This window comes from Panthera tigris, chromosome B4, assembly GCF_018350195.1.
Source record: "Panthera tigris isolate Pti1 chromosome B4, P.tigris_Pti1_mat1.1, whole genome shotgun sequence".
Lineage (NCBI taxonomy): Eukaryota > Metazoa > Chordata > Mammalia > Carnivora > Felidae > Panthera > Panthera tigris.
This window is the reverse complement of record NC_056666.1, coordinates 5,319,406-5,343,523: the sequence shown is the minus strand read 5'-3', so window position 1 is coordinate 5,343,523 and position 24,118 is coordinate 5,319,406. Positions and strand designations below refer to the sequence as shown.

Genomic DNA, 24,118 nt, shown 5'->3' with positions numbered 1-24,118 from the left:
CACACGCCAAACGGGCTGATTTTCTAATAGAGATCTACAAATGAAGAAGACCAAGACTGAGAAGAGTTTTAGTCTACTCGCTGTCTGGAGCAGAGCCACAGCCCATGGCAGAGCTTTAGGTGACCCTCGGCTGACATGCAGCATGGGTGAGAATTAAACTTTTTTTTTGTTGTAAGTCACTGACACTTTGGGTCATTCATTTCTGCAGTGAAACTAATACCCATTCTCACCTTTCACACCTTCTCAAATCTACTAGAATGTAAATTCCATGAAAACACAGACATGATTTTGTTCACTGTTGTTTCCCTGGGCCCCAATATGGTGACTGGCACATAGAAGTCGCTCAATAAAACTTGTTGAGTGAGCCATCTCCTCTAACACATCTTGGCTTCTCCATTTTCTTAGGTGACAACCTTGCTTCTCTCATTTCACCGAGGAAATAAAGCGATCAGAATACTTATCTTGCCTCTCACCACCCCATTCATCAGCAGACCTACCTCTGACCCATTATTTACTATCTTCCACCTGTTATAATTGAAGGACTGTCTATGCTGGTATCTCAGGCTGATTCTTTTGTTTACACATCAAATTCTCTGACCTTTCTTTTACTCAAAAATTTTGTGCCTGCAATTCTCTCTCTTTCCCTTCCAAGCATTTTCATCAGCATACCACTATCCTATAATAATTCCCTTCTTAGAAAACACACAAAATAATTTTTTAAAACTCACTAATTGCCAGGGACTAGGTGGGGAGGAAGGAAGGAGTAGGTAGAGCACAGAGGATTTTTAGGGCAGTGACACTATTTTGCATGATATTCTAATGGTAAATACATATCATTATATTTTTGTCCAAATCCACAGAATTCACAACGCTAACAGTGAACCCTAATGTCAACTACGGACTCTGGGTGATGATGATATGGCGATGTAAGTTCATCAGTTGTAACAAATGTACCACTCTGGTGGGGGATACTGATAGTGGAGCAGGCTGTGGGAGGCCCAGGGGGCAAGGGGCAAATGAGAAATCTCTGTACCTACCACTCAAGTTTTCTGTGAACCTAAAACCACTCTAAGAAATAAAGTCCATAAAAAACCAACTCACTAGCCCCCGAAATGCCTTCCAGCTACTGCTTTATATTCTTTGTTTTCCTCTAGAACATAATTTTTCAAATGAGTTATCACTTAATCTTTGACAAAGGAGGCCAGAATGTACAATGGGGAAAAGATAGTCTTTTCAATAGATAACTATTGGGAAAACTGGACAGTTACATGCAAAAGAATGAAACTGGACCACTTTCTTACGCCATACACAAAAATAAAATGAATTAAAGACCTAAAAGTAAGACATGAAACCTTAAATCTCCTGAAAGAAAACATTTGGTCATCAGCCTCTGCAATATTTTTTCTGGATCTGTCTCCTCAGACAAGGAAACAAAAGCAAAACTAAAACAAGTGGGACTTCATTAACTAAAAGTTTTTGCATCACAAAGAAGACCATCCATAAAACAAAAAGGCAACCTACGGAGAAAATGTTTGGAAATGATCTATTCAATACGGGGTTGATGTCCAAAATATATAAAGGACTCATACATCTCAACACCAAAACAAAACAAAGAACAAATAATCAGATTTAAAAATGGAAAAAAGACCTCAAGGGACAGTTTTCTTTTTTTTGTTAAAATTTTTTTTTTCAACTTTTTTTTTAATTTTTATTTTTGGTACAGAGAGAGACAGAGCATGAACGGGGGAGGGGCAGAGAGAGGGAGACACAGAATCGGAAACAGGCTCCAGGCTCCGAGCCGTCAGCCCAGAGCCTGACGCGGGGCTCGAACTCACGGACCGCGAGATCGTGACCTGGCTGAAGTCGGACGCTTAACCGACTGCGCCACCCAGGCGCCCCTAGGGACAGTTTTCAAGGAAGACATCCAGATGGCCAACAGACACATGAAAAGATGCTCAACATCACTGATTATCAGGGAAATGTAAATCAAAACCACAATGAGATATTACCTCACACCAGTCAGAATGGCTAGTATCAAAAGGACAAGAAATAACAAGTGTTGGTGAGGATGCGAAGAAAGGGAAATCCTTGTGCATTGTTGGCGGGAATGTAAATTGGTGCAGCCACTTTGGAAAACAGGACTGAGATCCCTGAGAAAATTAAAAATAGAAATACCATACAATCCAGTAATTCTACTTCTGGAGAGTTACTCAAAGAAAACCAAAACACGAATTCAAAAAGATACATGAACCTTTATGTTTATTGCAGTATTATTTGCAAAAGGAAGATACGGAAACAACCTAAGTGTCCATCAATAGATGAATGGGTAAAGAAAATGTATATATAAAAACAGAGCTACCCTATGACCTAGCAATTGCACTACTAGGTATTTATCCAAGGGATACAGGTATGCTGTTTCGAAGGGACACAAGCACCCCCATGTTTATAGCAGCACTATCCACAATAGCCAAAGTATGGAAAGAGCCCAAATTGTCCATTGATGGATGAATTGATAAAGAAGATGTGGTATATATATACAATGGAGTATTGCTCGGCAATCAAAAAGAATGAAATCTTGCCATTTGTAACTACATGGTTGGAACTGGAGGGTATTACGCTAAATGAAATTAGTCAGCCAGAGAAAGACAAATATCACATGACTTCACTCATGTGAAGACTTTGACATACAAAACAGATGAACATAAGGGAAGGGAAGCAAAAATAATATAAAAACAGGGAGGGGGACAAAACATAAGAGACTCTTAAATATAGAGAACAAACAGAGGGTTGCTGGAGGGTTTGGGGGGGAGGGGCTAAATGGGTAAGGGGCATTAAGGAATCTACTCCTGAAACCATTGTTGCGCTATGTGTTAACTAACTTGGATGTAAATTATAAAAAATAAATAAGTTATAGAAAAATTTAAAAAATTAAAAAAGAAAAAGAAAGAAAGAAAGAAGATGTGATATATACACATATCTATGTGTCTCTCTATATACGTATATCTGTATATGTATGTATATGCAATGGAATATTAGTCAGCCACTAAAAAGAATGATGTCTTGCCATTCACAATAATATAGATGGACCTAGAGGGTATTAAGTGAAATAAGTCATACTGGAAAGACAATAACCATATGATATCACTTATATGTAGAATATAAAAAACAAAACAAATGAACAAACAAACAATTAGGGAACAAAACCCAGAAACAGACTCACAAATATAGAGAACAAACTGGTGGTTGACCAAGGTGGGGCAGTGGCTAGGTGAAATCGGTGATGGGGATTAAGAGGTACAAACTTCCAGTTACTAAATAAATAAGTCACGGGGATGAAAACTACACACAGGGAATACAGTCAGTAATATTGTACTAACATTGTATGGTGACTACACTTAGAGTAGTGAGTATTTTGTAATGTATAAAATTGTCAGATCACTATGTTGTACACCTCAAACTAATATAATATTGTACGTCAACTACAGTTAAAATTTTCTTTTAAAAGTTGTTTATTGCCCGCCTCCACAGTATTCACTTAGATGCCAATGACCATGGCCAGAACAGAACTCTTGGTTCCACCTGTCCCTTATAGCCCAGAGCCACCTTCCACCCACCTTCTCTCTCAGGAAATGGTCACACCTTTCCTGAGTACTGAAGCCAAAGATCTGAGTCATACTTGATTCTTCTATTTTCCTTACGTCCCTCATCCAATCTATCAAGCAAATTCTTGAGCTCTACTTTGCAAATAGATCCCCCAAATGGACACTTCTCACAAGCTTCACTGTTAGCATGGCAGACCAAGCCACCATTGTCTATCTCACTTGGACAACTGCAATAATCTGATGACTTTACTCCTCTCGGCTTCCATCTACTTGGAATACTATCCCAAACTCCTGACATGGTCTACAAATCTTTCCATGATTCAGCCCCTCCCCACTTTTCCAACCTGCATCTCTTACCTCTGTCCTCTGGCTTGCTCACTTGCATCAGCCTGATTGCTGACCCCAGGACATCGAGCTCATTGCTCTTCCAAATAGCTATATGGCTGTTCCTTCACTTTATCCAGGACCTCCTCGACAGTTTTTCTTGACTTCGCCACCTAAAATAGCATCCTCTCCACAGCCCCCCCCCCACCCCGTCATCCTGGCACTTTTTACTTGCATGCATTATTTTTCTTTGTAACACTTATCACCACGGAACATTACACTATCTACTCACGTTTGTTTGCTTATTGTCTGTGTGCCTCACCAGAACTCAAGCACCACAATAATGGCAAGGATTGTGTCTGTTTTGTTCTCGCTATAATGCCAGTGCAAAGTGGCTGGCACATAGTAGGTACTCAACAAATAGTAGTGGTAACAGAGCACCAAAAATGAGCTCAGCAGAAGATAAAGAATTCCCTTCTTTGTATAAAACAGGCAGACAAGTCACCAATGTGGGGAAGTATGGGTAATAACAGGACAGACATGCAGTTGTTTTGTTTAGTTTTGTTTTGTTTTCAGAAAAAGACAGAGAAGTGAGAAAATTAGAACTCAGTCCTTGTCTCCAGCATGGATGAAATCAACCTAATCTCAACAGATCTTGATCTCTTCCTTTATCAAACGAGAAACAGAATATTTCATAATAGATTGGGGAGGGAAAAAAGGAGGAAACCCAAACAAAAAGTTCTGAGCTTTTCAGAAAGAATAAATTTCATCAATTCGAGGTATTGTTAATATCCCATCCTGTCTTGACTGATGGAACCGATATTTGGATTTCATACATTTAACAACTTGCTAATATCACTTTGATGTTCTTCTTTTGTTCTGTTTTAATCCTCCAGGTTCATGTAAAAAACAAAATTTGCCTAGTATGAAATAATCCTCTTGCTCCATGACCCAAAAGGTTCCTGTTTTGTTTCTGCCTATTATTTTTATTTATTTTTGTTTTGTTTCATTTCCTTTTCCCAAGCTCTGAAACTAGAAGTTGCTGGAAAGAATTGCAAGGAAAGCTGTGAGCTTTCACAAAAGGCAAAGTTTCTCAGAACTTAAGTAAGCAAAATATTACACTCCTCCATTCTTACCCTCCCTCAGGCCCAGCTCAGTTCCTGGAGACCCATCAGCTCTTAAGGAGAGGCAAGTCTAAAGCCAAAAAAAAACCACACACTCTTCTCCTAAATAAGGAAACTTACATCAACTGGCTAATTGCCTCCAATTCTCTGAACTCATGATTGAGAATGTTGACCATCCTTCTTATTAAAACTGAAGATGTGAGTACAATCAAACCCTTTGTAACCTATTACATAATTGTGGACTCAGAGATAACACAATTGAATGATTTCTCCTCAAACCCAAATCCATAAAGTAAAACCCCTAATGAAAACTGGTTTAGGCTAATACCGTATTGATCTTGTCTCCCAAAAGCAGAGCTTTAAAAGGGCTCTCCAAGCCCAAATCTCCATAGACTGATGAATGGATAAAAAAAGACGTGGTATAGCGGCACCTGGGTGGCTCAATCAGTTGAATATCCAACTCTTGATTTTGGCTCAGGTCATGATCCCAGGGTTGTGGGATTGAGCCCTGCACTGGGTTTTGCACTGAGTGTGGAGCCTGCTTAAGATTCTCTCTCTCTCCCTCTGCATCTTCCCCTAGCTAGTGCACTCTCTCTCTCAAATTAAAAAAAAATTTAAATATGTGGTGTATATATATACAATGGAGTATTACTCAGCCATCAAAAAGAATGAAATCCTGCCATTTGCAATGGCATGGATGGAGCTAGAATGTATTATGTTAAGTGAAATAAGTCAATCAGAGAAAGAAAATTATTATATGATTTCACTCATATGTGGAATTCAAGAAACAAAGCAGATAACATATGGGAAGGGAGAAAAAAAGAGGAGAAAGAGAAACTAACCACAAGGGACTCTTAATGATAGAGAACAAACTAAGGGTTGATGGAAGGAGGTGGGGGGAAGAGGGACTAGATGGGTGATAGGTATTAAGGAGGGCACTTATTGTGATGAGCACTGGGTGTTATATGTAAGTGATGAATCACTGAATTCTACTACTGAACCAATATTGCACTGTATGTTAGCTAACTAAAATTTAAATAAAAACTAAAATAAAAAAAAGTCTCTCCATGTAACCATGCATTCAACGGATACTTACACTGAGTATCTATTGTGTGCAAGGTATTGCACTAGGCACTAGAAATAAAAGGTGACTGAGAGGCATTTCGTGCCCTTAAAAATACATAATCTGGTTGGAATGATCAGTTATATCTCCAGATACCTGTAACACAATTATAAATTTGAGAATGCCCCGAGAGTAATGGAATAGTGTCCTTGTTTAAGCAGTAGATAGACCGAGGTATCTAGACATGACATCAACCCTAATAAATTGTTGTGAGTGTGGGAGTTTCACAACCACAATGAGACTCAATGTCTTCATGTGTAAAATGGAAATCGTGATGGTGCACTGGCCTCATCCAGTTGCTGTGAGAAGGCAATGAGGTCAAACATATGAAATGCTTAGCACAGTGTTTGCCATGTGGTGTGTTCTTAATTAATGCTGGTGTTTGTTGTTGTCACTGAGATGCAGAGGAGAGACAGCATCTCCAGACAGAGGGACAAAGTGAGATTTCCATTAGGCGGTAGCATTTGAGCTGGACCTTAAAGAGTCCATTAGATCTGGACTTAGTCATTTAGCAGAGAGAACCAGGAAAAGAGGAGGTCATGTTGGGGGATTAGTGAGCAGTTGATTTTTGTTTTGCTTTATTGTTTGTCTGTAGGAAAACCAGCATGAAGGAGAAGAGTGGAGAATTCCTGTTGAAGAGCGAGGCTGGGACAGATTATGAAGGATCTCGAATGCCAGGCTGATGAATCTGGGCTTAATTTCAAAGACATTATGGACATTCCTAAGACTCTAGGTTTGGGATAAGGGAAGGAAAATCTTCAAGAAGATTAAACTGGAAGCAATGGAGAAGAAAGATGGAGAGGCCGACATGACCCCTCCAAATAAATTCCTACAACCCCCTGAGTCTGATGGAGCCCCAGGATCTGCTCCAAGCAGCCATTAGTAATTAGTGTTGGTGTGAAAGATGAGATGTATTATTCTGCATCCCTAAACTAGACCCACGATGGAAGCAGCGAGGGGGTTTTTGCTGATACCCATCTAGCGAACACATCTTGCTCTCAAATGGAAAGGGAGAAAAGAAATCTAACTTTCTGACCATCTCTGTGAGATCCAACACAAATGGTCATCATAAGCTGCAAAATGATGACAGGGTCAATTTTCAACTGTCAGAGATGGAGGGCTTAGATTTTGATTCATACGAACCAAATATTCTCTCCCCGCATCCTACAGGCAGGGCGATTCACAATCGGCCAAATCGCTCCTTGGAAACGAGCCATGTGAAGAGGGGATTTGCTTGATTCACAGTGGATTAGGTATTCCACAGTAGCCCTGTGCCCCATCTAGAAAAATCTGGTGGAAATTACAAACTGTAGACATTCGGCTCTGTGTCACAATAACAGGATGCACCTGTAGATTTCATAGAATTAGTAGCAGTATTCTCTCAACGCCAGCTTGAGAGAAATAAGTCTGTTTGTACAGCACCAACTGGGGCAAAACCTGAGATGGTACGACATACCTCTCAACAACGAGAGGTGTCACTCACAGCAGACGCCAACGACCCCTCCACCACCCACTTAACAAGCATGTGCTGAAGACCTCCACACCCCAGCTTCTCTTGTATTGGTGCGTTTGTTATTTGGGGGCCTGCCAATCTAACAGATGTATCTGCAGTTAGTTGGGGGGCTTTTCTGCTCCCAATCCCCATAATTACACTGTGGGCTCTTTGAGAGCAGGAACCCTATTTTTCTTTGTCTTTGAGTCTTCCAGACCTCGGACTGAATGCCTTGTGCCTGGGTTCCCAATCTGTATTCCTTGAATTGAATTATACTAGAGGGTGCACTCCAAGAGCACATGGGCTGTAGGACAAACAGTAAATGGTGGGACCTTCAGTGGAGATTTCAGACCCATCTCTAGGAGATAAAGGTCAGAAAGGCCTGGGACACCAAACAACCTCTTACTGAACTGAATAAGAACATCAACTATGCAAACAAGAGTCTCCCAGCAGCATTCTGGTCATTCTATGCCAGGAGTCCTCTCCTGTTTGGATTCTGACTCTGAACCACAGTTCAGCACAGCACTCTGCTAGCAAATGGAGTGTGAGATGAGAGGGCAAGGCTGCTTTCATGTGGTGCAGCTGGGAAAGGCAGGGCACGTCTGTGCGTGTAAAGGATCCCTGCAGAACCCACCAGTCATTTCCCTTGTCAACAGCCCATTTCTTTTTCTCTTTGAGTGGGCTGTGAGTATCCTCACAGTCGGTCTGAATTTCTTAGATCTGTCCCAGACCCTAGCACAGTGCTTTAATTGTAGGGATGCAGTCAACATTTGTTGAGGGATGACTTCACAGAAGTGAAATTCTTTTTTTTTTTTTTTTTTTTTTTTTTTTGAAGTGAAATTCTTTTATCCAGGTTTCACCTTCTCCCTTCTTGGGACTCCCCTGTTGAAGACATTAGTATACATGACATGACAAAGAAGATAGCAGGAAAGAAGAGGGAGACCTTGTGGGCTTCCTGAGTTCTCTAGCCTTCCTTCTTGCCTCTATGTCACAGAGAAAGCTGTGTTCAGCATTTTAACACACCCTCAAAGTGAATTCAACTCCAAAAGGCATGAGTGAGAAATGGATTTTTTTTTAAGTTTACTTATTATTTTGTGAGGGCAGGGGCGGGGAGGGAATAGTGTGAGTGGAAAAGGAGCAGAGAGAGAGAGAGAGAGTGAGAGAGAATCCCAAGCGGGCTCCTCAGTGTCAGGACAGAGCCTGATGTGGGGCTCCAACTCATGGACCATGAGATCATGACCTGAGCCAAAATCAAGAGTCTGACTCTTAACCCACCAGCCATCTGGGCACCAAAATGGGATTTGTACTCAATCCCATTTGTGGAAACTTTGAGGAAAGGGGCTAGCATTGCAAAGCAAATTGCAAACTATTATTTGCCAATGACTTTTATAATCTCTTTAAACAGCAGATGCCAACTACCCCTATTATTTCCCCAAAGTTTATTTTTTACTTTCTCCTAACCCCTTCTCTGCCACCTTCTGTCATCTCTACTTTGTTGGTCAACCATTTCTTTTTTTTTTCTGTAAGGCAATTTTTCTCACCCTTGGCATCTCTGATGTGCATATCATGCCTACCTTATCAACTATGCCTTGGAGAACTGATGACCCCATCCTCAATGATTAGGAGCCAACAAGCTATCACGCTTCACCACCAATGGGACTCACCATCCCTCACTGCAATCACTTCTTTCTCATCTCTTTCTTTCTCATCTCATCCTTTCTCCTTACTTTTAATTTCTGCTTTCAGTCATTCATGACCCATCTCTCTTATCTTCCTTTCCAAGGAGAATCTGTATCACTTAGGACTGGGCGCATTGTTGAAACGACCATCAAAATGACAATCCATAATGATAAATGAGGGGGAAGTGAAAGAGGGTGGTAGATTTCTGACCACATCTTCTCCTTTCTCCTGCTCCTCCCTTACCCCCTTCTCCCCTCTCTAGACTCTTAGAAATAGTTTCTGCTGCAGGCCAGCGATTCATTAGTGGGGTGAGGGAAGAGATTGGGAAACCAAGGTATAGGATAGTCTGGATAATAAATGCCCCAAACAGAGCTCCTGTCTTCAAGGACCGTCCAGTATAGAGAGAATGACAGCACAACCAAAAGAGAACAATGAACTCTTGTCCATTAATGGTGCCACCTTCCTGCCCCCACCTAACCTCAGCCTCCAGCACCTGATTTAACCTTCTGTTGTCTCTGTCCATCTCCCCTTGCTGACCTATTTGTTTACGAGCATCTTCGAGGAAAGGAAAAGATGAGACTCACATCAGTGAATTTCTCTTCTGCCGAAGTTCATAACTTCCATTCTCTACCCCTCACCTTCAGATGCGGGGTAATAAGATTGCATTTTTCCTTTGCAAGATATCCTGACATCACTCCTCCTTGCCATGTCAATTCATATCACTTCATTCAGGTCTTCATTATGTCATGCCTGGGGAATATCTTAGTATCTCTGTGAGTCCAATCTCCCCTGCATCTTTACTCTCTCCTGTCCACCTTCAGCCCCTCCGCAAGCTCATCCATCACTTGGATTCTGTCCCACCCCTGCTTAGGCATTTTCAGTGGCTAAAGTCCAAACATCCTATTGTCCATCACGGTCCACCTCAGTCTGAATCCAACTGACATTTCTACCCATAGCTTCCACTGCCCGTCCACACGGCTCTATTTCAGGTCAACTGCAGACCATGCCCTGTTAGAACTCAGTATTTACTTACCAAGACAGCACTTACCTCTCAAGTACAATTCTTAGGCCTTTCTCGACCCTATCAACCCACTAAATTTTTCCTTCCTGACTTTCTGATGTTCTTGTAATCATGATCATTTGTATTTGTCACTTTTTACTATTAGAAAATTGTCTCTCAAACCTAAAATAAGGCAGTCTGGGTCAGAAATTTGCTGTCTGATGTGAGGAACAGTTTCTTCTGGGAAGTACCAAGCTTTTCTGGTAACAGGACTGAGCAATTTCCTGATAAACTGAGATTCAACTTGCACAGTTGACCGTCTGTCCTGTAAGGAACTTGGTTACTTTTAACCAAATGTTCCTCCCTTGAGCCTAATCTATCAATGTTATCTAGCTACTCTTTCCAAAAAAAAAAAAAAAAAAGTCTACTAGAAAAGAGGTCTTTGAACTGGACTAATTGGAAATCACCTCCTTGCAACAGGCTTGAAAAAAACTTTGACATGTGCTCACAAAGCCTTTGTCTGTAATTGCTTTATCATGTGCTAGTTATATTTTTGTGTATATGTGTCCTCACAAATAGTGGTATAATAGCGTTTAAATAGTGGATGATGGTATAGCATGGCAAGTGCTATGACAGTGGGAAGATAGAATTAGAAAAGACCTCCTGGGGGCGCCTGGGTGGCTCAGTCGGTTGGGCTTCCGGCACTTGGTTTCAGCTCAGGTCATGATCTCACGGTTTGTGGGTTTGGGTCCCACGTCAGGCTCTGTGCTGTGTCCGTGTGGAACCTGCTTGGAATTCTCTCTCCCTGTCTCTCTGCTCCTACCCCACTTGTGCTCTCTTTCTCTCAAAATAAATGAAGACAAACCTTAAAAAATTAAAAAAAAAAAAAAAGACCTCCTGGAGGAAGTGATACTCATGAGTCTTTCCACGAGTCTTTCCGCCTCGATTGTAAATTCATTGAGCACAGCAGCTATGGTATATAGAGCCTCAGCGTAAGATTGTATATAATTCATGACAACATGGTTCTGCCATCTTCTCCTCTCCCTAGGTCTTCCGTCTCTGCACAGCACAGTGTGCCATCAACGAGAAAGCTCGTGGTCAGTAAACAAGGAAGGACTAAAAGTTCACTGAATGCAAATTGTAAAAGTCAACTAAGTTATTTGTTTTATGTTAATCCATCTTAGTACCAAGAATCGGCTCTCTTTATTTTGTCAGGAAAATTGTGGGGGCTTTGTGATATGGTATTTTGGGGGAAACTTTTCATTAATAGGAATTTAAATATTTTATAAACACAATCAGTTAAATACTTAGAGGTATTTTTTTGTGCTGTTCTACCAGCAGACCTAGGTGTTGCTTCACTACTTGATGTTCAGCAACATTTTGTTTTAAATGTCAAGATACGTTTATGTGAAACCCTAATATTAGGAAGAAACTTCAAATAACAACATGTCAGACAATGGAATCATTTAGCTAGGTTGATTGTTTAAAGCAAAATGGCAGAGCTCCCATATTTGGGAAAGATAAGCTAAATATTTTTGCTTAGTGGCTCATAAATGGCTGGGGTTTTCCCATTTATGATGAGTTATGGTTGTTCTTATGTGATTTGAAAATTGTTGAACCATTTCTAAGCAAGTCTGGGGTTCCGTGGGAAATCGCTAATACAGGAACATTTGGTGTTTGCTCTGTCCCTTGAGACCAGTCATATTACTCAGGGTAAGCTAAGAGGTCGTAACAGAAGATCCCACAATAATGTGGCTTAACGTACAAAAAAATTTCACTTATATAGCAATTTGAGGTACATATTCCTGGTCATAGGCAGCTGTATCCCCACATTCAGAAACTCAGGCAGAGCCCAATGCTGGCATTTTCAACACCCAGCTTCCAAGATGACTCTGGTCACAGCATTCTAGGCTGCAGGAAAGAAGAAACACTAGGATTTCCAGTAAAACAAATGAGGTGGAAGTCCTAAACATTCCACTAAGTGCCTAAACTTCTACTGACGTTTCCTGGCAAGAACATCGTAGAACCGCACTTAGCCGTGGGAGGCTGGGGGATGTATCTTGTTCATTTGCCCAAGAAGAAAGCAGAGAATGATTCTGGTGAACTGTTGATAGTCTCCATCACACTGTCATGTTGTGGTTGTCAATTTATTAGTCTCTGGTCTGTCATGTAAATTGGGTTTTAATTGCATCATGTGTTTATGATATCACTCAACTGAGTGAGCAACCAACTTTTCTATCACACTATCATGTTGACTCGGTTCTGTGACTAAGAGAGTTTCGCGTGGTTCTCCAACTGGGACTGACTTGAACAAGCAACAGGTCCTAACGTTTCCAAGAGAAAATGAAGAAATTCAACCTGAAATTTCTTGAAAATGGAGAAGTGAGCTTTTAAAGGCAAACTGATAATTTTTTGGAGGAGTGTGCAATTTCTATCATTGTCTCTTTCCCCAAAATTCCAGTGCAAGACAGGGTGTAAGGATTGTCAAATGTGGCCTCTGACATGAGGATCTAAGCCAACACTCCCCCTAAAAACTACAATTATTTGGGGGCACCTGGGTGGCTTAGTCAGTTGAGCATCCAACTATGGCTCAGGTCATGATCTCAGGGTTCGTGAGTTTGTGCCCCACATTGGCTCTCTGCTGTCAGCACAGAGCCCACTTCAGATCATCTGTCCCCTTCTCTGTGCCCCTCCCCCACTTGTGTTCTCTCAAAAATAAATAAAGCATTAAAAAAATTGCAGTTATCTGGGGTGCCTGAGTGGCTCAGTTGGTTGAGCATCCGACTTCGGCTCAGGTCACGATCTCGCAGTTTGTGAATTCGAGCCCGTGTGGGGCACTCTGTGCTAACCGCTCAGAGCCTGGAGCCTGCTTTGGATTCTGTGTGTGTCTCCCTCTCTGCTTCTCCCCTGCTCACACTCTTGTCTCTCTCTCAAAAATAAATAAACATTAAAAAAATTTTTTAAAATTACAGTTCTTTGGTTTAAAACATCCCCCAAGTTGCTATTTTCCTTTTAATAATATAATTTCTATAACAAAAATGAAAAGCAAAGGATTATTAATCTGTTTTATTAATATTTTATTACTTTGTTACTAATAAAATATAATAGATTTAGCTCTTCTAATTATTATGAGGAGGTGCTGAGGGAGGTTCTGCTGTAAAAAAAATCATATCTCAAGTTTTGATTATTTTATAAAGAAATTAATTAATTTGTGAGATTAATTTTTGCTGTCCTCTTTAACCCAAACGTACTTTGTGAGTGCTGGTTAATATTTCTTTGATCCTCAGTTTGTAAATAAATACCATTAAGTTTAATTTTACTTTAACTTCATAAAAGAAAAAAGAAACTGATATCTAATTGAAGGAGAAGTGAACTTTAGGTAATTGTCATTTTCTTTTTTTTTAACGTTTCTTTATTTTTGAGAGGGAGAGAGAGAGAGACAAAGAGACAGAGCCTGAGTGGGGGAGGGGCAGAGAGAGAGAAGGAGACACAGAATCTGAAGCAGGCTCCAGGCTCCAAGCTGTCAGCACAGAGCCCGACGCAGGGCTCGAACTCATGAACCGTGAGATCATGACCTGAGCCAATGTCAGATCCTCAACTGACTGAGCCACCCCGGTGCCCCTATAATTGTCACTTTCTATCAAAAAAATTAATTCCCAAGACCTTCTAGAGTTTAAGAAAAACATGAAACACACTAAACATCTTGGAGGTAATCGTGGTTTTATTTGCTTCTTCATTACATCTGTGCTCGTTCTCTGAGCTTGTCTGGTTTCCACATTTTGGCCTTATTTTCTTTCTTACTTTACTCTTGATGGTAGCCACTAGTCTTCCTCTTTAATCCTTCCTTCTTTGAACAATTCATTCCTAAACCTTTCAGGCAGGGCAAAGCAAGGGAGACAATGTGGTTTCTAGTGGAAGATGACACAGTGACCCAGTAGAATGGTGGGGTCCTGGCCCAAAGGTAGTGAGGAAGGTGTCTCTATGCGGAGACTGTCTGGTATGAGGAGTCAGGGTCCATGCAGAGTGCAGCAGGGGTCCCCAACAGGGAGCAGCCCAGTGGGGGAAGTCAGAACCTGATCAGAGTGAGAGGAGTCCACAAAGACAGGCAGACTGACAAGGGCTATCTGAGCCCAATAGGAATGGAAAGGAGGTTCACACATGGGGCTGGTATCAAAACTCAAGCAAGGGGAGGAGGTCATCCCCAAAAGGAATGGCCCAGCATAGGACTGTAGCACCCAAACAGGGTTAGAAGGACATCCATGAGGACTTGGGGGGCTAGCTTGGTAAGGGGCATCAGAGCTTGATCAGGGGGAGGTCATTCCTTCAGTGTTTGGGGGTTGTATCAGAAGAGGCATTCAGAGCCTGAGCAGGGAAAGGAGGAGATCCATGTGGGGCAGGGCATGGTGGGAGAGATGAGAGATGGATAACATACAGGGGGACTGATCGAAAAGTAAAGAGACTAGAGATAATGGAAACCAAATTTCTGCCATCAGGGAAGGGAGTTACAAATATAGGAAAGGAAAAAAATCAGACTTCAGCCCTATGGTAGTAGATTGGAATTGTGATGTTGGGATGTATCGGTGTGAACTCATGATTTTCAGTATGTGTAGATGGATATAGAAATACATATAGATGTAAAGATGAGTGAGCCAATGTGTGTGTGTGTGTGTGTGTGTGTGTACATGCAGATATTTTACATGCATATATCCCCTAGCTTAGTCTTTTGGGACAGCCTGGGAGTAGCTGTACCCCAATAGCAATGAGCACATCTTGGCTTCTCAAGACTATTGTCCTCTAAAGGACCCAGAGCTTTCTGGATAAATGGCAGATTCCAGGGCTGGGACAGAGAAAGTCAAAGACCAGCCCAGAAGATCTTTTTATGCCCCCAAAGCAAGGAGGTACTTGAGGAATGATGGGACACGTCAAAAGGTCACAGAAGCCAGCTTGAATGGGCTCCCAATTGACAAACAGGAGACAATTTGAGCATTGAAATGACAATAATAGATTATACCCCACTGAATAAAATGAAAAATCATGAGTCCACATAGGTACAACTAAGTAAGTGAATAAATAATGGATATTTATATCATATCACACAATATTTATTACAAAGAGGAAAACAGTGACTTTAAAACGGGGGGCACCCAGATAACACCACTTTATTCAATCAAAGGACCAAAGTAAACGGCATCAGTAATAGGATCGAAGGGTGTGATGGTAAGAACACAGCACCACTTCTGTGTTATTCTTGCCAAAGATGCAAAACCTGATCTAATAGTGAGGAAATGGTAAATAAATCCAAACTGAGGGATAATCTACAAAATAACTCATTTGTAATCCTCAAATACGTCGGGTCATGAAAGCCAAGACAAAGGACCTGCTAAAGACACATGGCAACTAGATGCAACAGATGATTCTGAACTGGATCCTTTGATGTGAGGGACATTACTGAGACAACTAGAGAAACTTGGGTCTAAGGATTGCCTGGTAGTAATGCATCAATATGGTTTCCTGACTGATGGTTGTAGTGATGTTGGAGAATTTCCTTGTTCGTAGGAAATACACACTCAACTACTTGGGGGCAATAGAACATCGCACTGACAACTACTCTTAGTTTATTGGAGGGAGATGTTCATATTATATTTTTTCTGTAAGTTTGTTTAAAAACTATACAATGATAACTATGGCTAGCAAAAACCTCCAGTTCAGTCACTGGGACAGACTCCGGGGATAACAGAATTGCTGCATTCATCCACACAGTTGAAAATGTTTCTAGCCATGAGGTGAAGCCTGCTCTGGAATCTTAAAAAAATAATCTTGTCATGCTTTGATAAGTATCCCACTCCCAGAAAGAGATCAGTTGACGAGTTTTCTCTGCAAACTCTGGTACTTAGTTAGGAAACTACTCTTAGTTCATTTGCAGAATTCCAAGGTTCTTTTCAGAGGTAGTTGCTTTTCTGAGAGAATGTCAGGGGTAGAGATAATACATATTGGAACCATGAACTGCTTTGGTTGAAAAGATGGTCTTCCTTTTGTCAATATATTTACTTGCTTTCAAATATTTTAAAAATTGTATTTTAGTGTGCCTGGGTGGCTCAGTGGGTTGAGTGTCCAATCCTTGATTTTGGCTCAAGTCATGATCTCACGGTTCGTGAGTTCGAGTCCTGTGTTGCACTCTGCGCTCACAGCATGGAGCCTACTTGGGATTCTCTCTTCCTCTCTCTCTGCCCCTCCTCCATTCACGCTCTCTTTCTCTCAAAATAAATAAGTAAACTTCTTAAAAAGATCATATTATACTGTGATCATTAGATGATTGCTAATGGATGTGAATTTCCAGATAGCAAACACAGTCAACCATTTCATGAAAATCAGAAGATAACTCTGATAATTAAACAATGAAGAATGATTTAATTTTGCAAAAAAAAAAATCTAAAGTTTAAAATCAAAGCCGACTTTTAGTATGATCCTTTAAGAGAAAGACAAATCTGGAGGCAAAATATCTTGTAAAATCACAATTCACATTCAGGAACCTGGACATCATGGTGAAACAATTGTGGCCACTACACTACTGATTATAGATCTTGGTAGACAATTCATGAATTTTGAATATGGGTCAGTCTTCTGCTTCCTTTTTAATTACCTGAATACTGAAGACCCCACTAGGCTCCCCTTATCCTGTGTGGCACCTGTTGACTCCTCAGGGAGCCACAAGTCTGGGGGAGGACCTCAATTTCAAGGTGATGTCAATTTATGAAACACTAAATGAGACCACTGCCACGAAGTGCTTGCTCATTCTCTTTCAGCAGCAGGGGAATCTCCCTTTCCTTTTCTGGGTGAAGCTGAAGAAAGGATTCATAAACGAAGTCCAATCCTTCTCACTACCCCAGCCCACACCTCCCAGCAATTGAACTTGAAAAAAAACCTGGTTAAAACCACTTCCTATATTTGAAACTAGAGAGGGCTAGGCACAATTTCCTGGCTCACCAAAGCAGCCTAATACTTATAGAGAGCAACTTCGGACTGTCATAGAGACCAGAGGGACCACAGCATGATGACACCCTGAGTGGATTGATCCTTTCATCCCTCGTCCTCCCAGCATGATACAAATAAGAGGCTGACTGGAAACTTGGCCTTCTGCAGAGAAACACCTTCTCTTCACTGCCCTCAAGATGGAGCCAAGCCTGCTGCTGTGGGGAATCCTCACATTCGTCGTGGTACATGGCCACGTGACAGGTAAGGGTCACAGGTGCCCTCTGAATCTTGGGAAGGCTCATGGATGTTAGCTCTTCTCAGCCCAGAATCAGGAGGTTCCTAAGTAGAAAGTGCAGACACATGGGTTGAATCTTAGGGTCTATTCTTTGTCCATGACCCCCTAGGGTCCCATGTCATGCTTCAATCGTCCCTGATCTATACACAGAGCCTGGGATGGTGGGATCTCCTGTTGCTCAGAGTCTTTGTTAATTCTGGGGTGAATAGAGTGGCAGGATATTTGAATATTAACAGAATACGAATGAGCAGATTCCTCAAGACATGTTCTCTTATTTTCCAATGGATACAGTTTTTCGCCACACCTAACAATCTAAAAATCTACTAGGAATCTAAGACCAGGTTAATGTCCTGAGATGTCAGTAACTAATATAGGAAACATCAGGATAATTTAAGATCTCAAAAAATCTTGGCTTCAAAAATGTATATGCTGTTTTTCTACATACTGCCTCAGGAAATAATACCTAGGACGCTCTTTACACGTGCAATGTTATAGAAATTTTAGAAAAAATAAGCATACTTGCTTTCAGAACTCTACTTTTTCTTATAGTCTTATATGGATATATGCATGTATACATATGTGTTTGTATGTATACACACACATGTGCAAATTTTGGATTTCATTCATCCTTTTAAATGGGTTTTGTCAAAGAAATTTTTTTTTAACAAATAAGAAACCACCAACTTCTACCTCAAACCACCTTTCCTAATTGAGTGTGAATTTTCTAATAACTTCTTCCCTTGCTTACCCAGGAAGACAGATAAGGTATCAAAGTCTACAATTTCATTGCCTTAACTTCTAGATGTATAATAATGCTAACTGGCCACAGAAAGATGTGTTAAGAAGTGAAACCTGATGATGCATCTAAGGAGTCTTTTTGCTTATTTGGTGAAGTAGCCAGATTATGTTGGGCTGTGAACTGACCCAGGGATAGGAATTTCTTCATTGTGGAGTTGAAGAGGGCATGATTTTTGAAAGGCTTATAACATGACTTCTGTTTCAGCATGGTCTTTGCAAAGTGGGAGGACAGTTCAAGTTAGAACAGAAAAGTCTTTACAATAAGTCATGACCTATCTCTGGGAAACACATTTCAAGTAAACTTGTGCTATTGTCAGTCGCTGGTGATCTGAAGATATGAATGGTCTTGGTGGGAGTGAGGCAAGTGGAAGTAATACGAGGACTCTTTCATTCACTCGGGTCTCCAAAAATCTATTCAAAAACCTCTTAATCCCCTTCTCAACACTGTAGAAAATATGAAAATGAATAAGACATAGTCTCGGTCCTTAACAGACTTATAACCTAGCAAGGGAGATAAAGGCACAGGTATCACAACAGCACTTCAGATTAGAATGCGATGAGATCCATGTGGGCCAGATGTAAATGATGGCAGCATGCAAAAAGAGCCCTGGGATATGAACAAATTTCCCTAGGTAAATAAATTTTCCTAAGGCTTTAACTTTCTCAGAGAGAAAGGTCCCTGTGACAAAAACACAGCAGAGCACAAGGGAACAGCAAGTGGTCCACTGTGCCCCCTGACACTGGATGGGCATATGGGAGATCAAGGCTGAAAAGATAGGATGGGGTCAAATGAATGATCCAAGGCCTTGGATAGCAAGTTATAAATTTTAACTTCATTTGGTAGTCAATGGAAAATTACCCAAAAATAAAAATGACCATTTATAGAGTACCTTCTATGTGCCAGACGTGTAAGTTGTATCTCAATCTTTATACCCACTTTGCAATGTGGATGTCACAAACTCACTGGATGAAGAACCCAAAACTCAGAAGTCACAGAGACAGTGACAGAGTTGGGGTTCAAACCCAAGGCTCCCTGATTTACACTCTTTCTGTTCACTGCAGACACTTCTGTGGAGGTGACTCTGGCACAGAGTGGAGAGAGATCAGGTGCACAGAGACATGTTGGGAGGCCCCTTCCATAGTCCAGTCAAGAGGCACATGAGAACCTGGTGACCAAAGAGGATGAAATAAGTTGAGTTTATGGGATGAATATCTGGTTTAGGAACGACCCCAGGGTAAGAAATAATCTCATCTCAGACTTTCTTCTCCAAGAGGAAGAGCCCAGTCTTAAAATAAACAAGACTTTTTACTCCTCAGAGGGGAGAGGTCTCTAACAAAATCAAACAGACCATCAACAGATGCAATTTCTAGCTGATTCATAAGGCAGATTTTCATTCTGAAAATTTCCAAAGCCACCAATTAAAATGGTGATGAGTCGCAGAGGATGTATTAGTCAACCTGGGTGTTTTTTAATCTCTGTATTACTGGGTCCTGGGATGTGGTTAAAAAGAGAATTCTCCTGATGTTACCAACATGGCACGTTAGCGAAGGCACCTTTCTCAGAATTGTGGAAATTCTGAGAGTTTATCTATGCTTTGATCGTCTTTCATTCTAGGAATTCTGTGATCAAATCTTCATCCCCTAGACTCAAAAAAAAAAAAAAAAAAAAAAAAAAAAAAACAAAAAACCACCAAAGTGTGGAAACCCATAAAGATGATATTTTTGTCTAATTATCCCTTCTTCTAAAGACAACTGCCCACACTGGAATTTCCCATCTGCACATCTGTCATTAAAACACAAAGTGTTTAATCCTCTATGTTTAATCATTCAATTTCTCTAGACCCCAAGTGTTATTACCATGGTTAACCTTGCTCATCTTCAGGATATACCTTGGGGAGACAGGACTTTGGTAAGCTTAGGGACTACCTCATAGAAGAGCTGCTACTTTCTCTAAAACAGCATGTTAAATAGGCAGTGCTCTTTGTCACCTGTACATACGTTCCATTTAATTTTACTTTATTTTATTTTGCAGTTTTAAAACATTTTATTGAACTCAAGAAATCCAATGCTATCGCTTGGATTATAATCCACACCAAAGCAATGAGTAAGATATGTTATAACTTGTCTTCATTCAGAGCTTTGAAATCCAGTATTCAATTACAGCATATTTGATTCTGAAGTTCAATCTGATTGGATACACTTGACCTGGATCTCCATTTTAGATTTGAGAAAACTGAGGCACACACACAAAAAGTGACTTTGCTCATGGTGGGTTAGAGGTGCTAGCAAAGAACTCTTCTTGGCCACTACAACTCCACCCCTTGACCCCACTCATCTCAAAGAGAAGTATTCTTAGATTTCTTTGGCTAAGTCTTGAGTTTTCTGGAAGCGATGTCTTTTGTGCAATGTCTTGTTGAAGTCATTTCTGTAAGAGCTAGAGTCACACTTGAGTCAGGCTATCCCTCAACATGGTGGACATTCAAGTGAATTTCCCCGTCCCCTTCACTGCCCAGGGGCCAGTTAGAAACTTCAAAAATTAGGAGTTCTCTTAGAAAGTGGGGCGTGTCTTCTGAGGTCAGTGGAGAGAAGATTAAGGGGAAATTAAACTTTGCAGGAAGCTGAAAGTGAGCCAAGATGCCTCCTAACATTGTTGGAGGAGCATGGCTTTGGATGAATTGCTCTACCTCCCTGGGCCTCAGTTTCTCTCTGTAAGATGAGAAGGTTGACAGAGTTGACTTGGAGACTCCTGTGGCTCTGTCAAAAATTCTGAAAAGGAAATGAATGAAGCTCTGCTTAAAAGGCATGTTCAAGTTGGGGTATTTTTGGATGAAAAAGTTTCCAGACTGAAGACATACACACACGGTCTAGGTTAAAGAGGCACTTGGGTGGCAAGGTACCAACGCCTGACATCTCATTGCAGGTTATTTCCAACTCTTGAAAGTTGCTGCACTGCGCTCAGGCGCGACCCACTGCTTCCGTGAAGGCTGCAATTGTGAGCACGAAGGCAAAAACATTGCAGAGGGCCGCGGAGGGCCTTCTGCTGCTTGCTCACTTCTTCAGGGACTCTTCCCCCTCAACGATTTCCTTGTCTTTCATGGGAGACGTCTCACACGGGTGGGGACCTGTCTCTCTTCTCTTTATCGCAGGCCATTCCCTGTGAGAAAAGGAAAGGTCTTCATTCAACTAATGGCTTCAAAAGTTAGAAGCCCTCTGTCCTTGAAAATGCTCAGAGAGAGGGGCTGGCTGGCCACTTCTGGGGGATGCCATCGAGGGGTGCACAGGCTGGCTGGGTAGATGGACAGGGCAACATTGTGGCCTCCCTCCAGCAAACTTCCAGGCTGGTTCTCCTCTGCCGCCTTCCAACCTCTGTTTTACTTCCCCTCCTAGAAAATGAAATTAAGGATATGTGATTTTCACATTTTTCCAACCCAAGAGCTGACAGCCCACACAAGCGCAGATTCTTGGCTTTAGGAGAGAAGGCACAATCCAGTCCACTGTCTGCTCCCTGCCCCGAACTCTGCGCAGCCATGAGAGGCAGAAGAGGGAGAACTTGAGCCATAGGTTTATTTGTGTACAGTGAGCTTCGAGTAGCCGAGCATTCAGAGTAAAAAGTTCCTCCACCCCTTTCCTCTCCACAAAGTTCAGGGCCCCCTTTCTCTGGAAGACGTTAGGCAGAGTCTAAACGAGCAGGTGTCAAATATGGTGCAGAGATTTCCCAAACCAGGCAGGAGGCTGAAGTGAGAGCCTCTGATCCCTTTGGATGTAGAGTCTGTGACTGCTTCTCTCCAGGCTGACAATGTGCGCCATGATGGCATCGCTCTATGCCCACCTGGGGGCCCCCAGGAGCTCCTGGGTGTCTCTAAACTTCCTGAGATCTTGAGATTACTCTCATCTCTTGTTCAGCTATTTGTTTAGGTAGGTGTCAGGTGAGAAAAGCTCAGAGATCCTTAGAGACCTTACTCCTCTCCTGTCTTCCTAATATCTTCTTCAGGAAACTTCTGCTTAGGTGGAGTCATCCAGTGGCCCAGGTAGCACCAAGGGGGACACACACACACACACACACACACACACACACACAGGCCCAGAGAACCTCACTGCATCTTTATCAACTCATTTGTCACTCCTACACACAGAGCCTGAACTTCTCAGCTGGGAGAACAATGTGATAGCAAGAACCCACCTACCTTTTTTTTTTTTAATTTTTAAAAAAATTTTAAAATTACGTTTCCTTATTTTTGAGAGACAGAGAGAGACGGAGTGTGAGCGGGGGAGAGGCAGAGAGAGAGGGAGACACAGAATTCGAAGCAGGCTCCAGGCTCTGAGCTGTCAGCACAGAGCCTCACGCGGGGCTTGAACTCACGAACCATGAGATCATGACCTGAGCCGAAGTCAGACGCTTAACTGACTGAGCCACCCAGGCACCCCTACCCATCTACCTTTTTGATTCTTAATCTTTTTTGAGTGGTGAGACCTTGAGAAAATTTGACGAGATCTATTAACTATCTCCTTAGAAAAATGTACAGACATACAAAATTTGGAGTGTAATTCTCTGGTTTGGAGTATAATAGTCTGTGAGTCAGGGTCACCAGGTAAGTAAGACCTCTGAATGTGTTCTTTACTATCTTAACACTCATAGTCATGAACAGAGAGGATGAGACACAGAAAGTTACCCTCCCTGGTTTAAGGGAGCGGTGGTTGGCTTGGCAAAGGCAACTTAAGAGGCATGGGTAGTACCTAGGGAAGACAGCAAGAAAAGAGTGCCAAGGGCAAAGCAAAAACACTAGGCAAGCAAGAAAAGTGGAGAGCCAGGACTAGAATCCATCCTCTTAAAATTCCAGTCCAATATTCACTCACATCTTTACACTGACGCTCAGCGACATGCATCCATCCATCCGTTCACGCGTTGGGATTGCAAAGATGACAGAGGGTGCAGTCCTTGCCCTCAAGCTGCTCATGGCTTAACAATGGAGATGAAACATGTGCTGAGCAGTTCCTTCTAGAAGACTGCTAAAGGAGAGCCAACAGTGAATCCCCAACACTGAATCCCCACCAGGCTTTCAGATAAGTCACCCATTTGGGGGCAAACAATAATATCATCTCTTGGTATTTTAGGTATTTTCCACTCAGATTACTCAGATGGTTTTTTGACTATTTGACTTATTCTCTGGTTACTCTTGGATTTGCATCCATCAGTGAGAGAATGCAAGGCTCACTGGGAAATGGATTTGCAGGGGTGGTTCCCAGTGTGTATTTTGGGGTGCATTAACGAATGATATCCAAGCCCCACCCAAGAACAACTCAGACCGATTAGGGTAGACTCTCTGGGGCTGAGAACTGGACAGAACGATAACTTGTTTTGTTTTGTTTTGTAAGTTCCTCAAATGATTTAAGATGCAGTTAGGATTGAAATCCACAGAATGACGGTTCCCATGGTTGGGCTGATTCCGTTATTTCGTTTCTGTTCACTAAGAACAGGTGCCTTCATGCAGTACTTCTCAAATTTTAACGTATTTACAATCACCCAGGAATACTGTTAGGGAGCAGATTCTGACTCAGGACGTCTAGGGTGGGGTTTGAGATTCTGGTTCAAACACGCTAACGGGGGAAAACCAAGCTGCGAGAGACCTAAGATCAACTATCGCAAAGTCGTGCGTGGCGAAGTGGGCATGTGCCTCAGCGGTCAGAACAGAGAGGGTAACATGCTTCCT

The 24,118-nt window shown here is 41.7% G+C and overlaps 1 protein-coding gene and 1 long non-coding RNA gene across 3 annotated transcripts in view; both read left to right on the top strand.

The window, feature by feature from the left end:
• Nucleotides 1–24,118, top strand: part of IL2RA (interleukin 2 receptor subunit alpha) — a 104,065-nt gene that overhangs the window by 30,905 nt on the left and 49,042 nt on the right. The window contains exon 1 of one of the 2 annotated variants that reach the window (XM_042990974.1): nucleotides 17,333–17,578. The exons of the other annotated variant lie outside the window; for it this stretch is intronic. Coding sequence (XP_042846908.1) covers nucleotides 17,515–17,578 — 64 coding nt within the window. The 5' untranslated portion in view covers nucleotides 17,333–17,514. Of the gene's footprint in view, nucleotides 1–17,332; nucleotides 17,579–24,118 lie in introns of those variants that run through there. 2 annotated transcript variants of the gene reach the window in all.
• LOC122240205 lies at nucleotides 801–7,016 on the top strand. The gene is made up of 3 exons (XR_006219583.1): nucleotides 801–926; nucleotides 5,073–5,248; nucleotides 6,769–7,016. It is a non-coding gene; the product is annotated as an uncharacterized LOC122240205 (long non-coding RNA).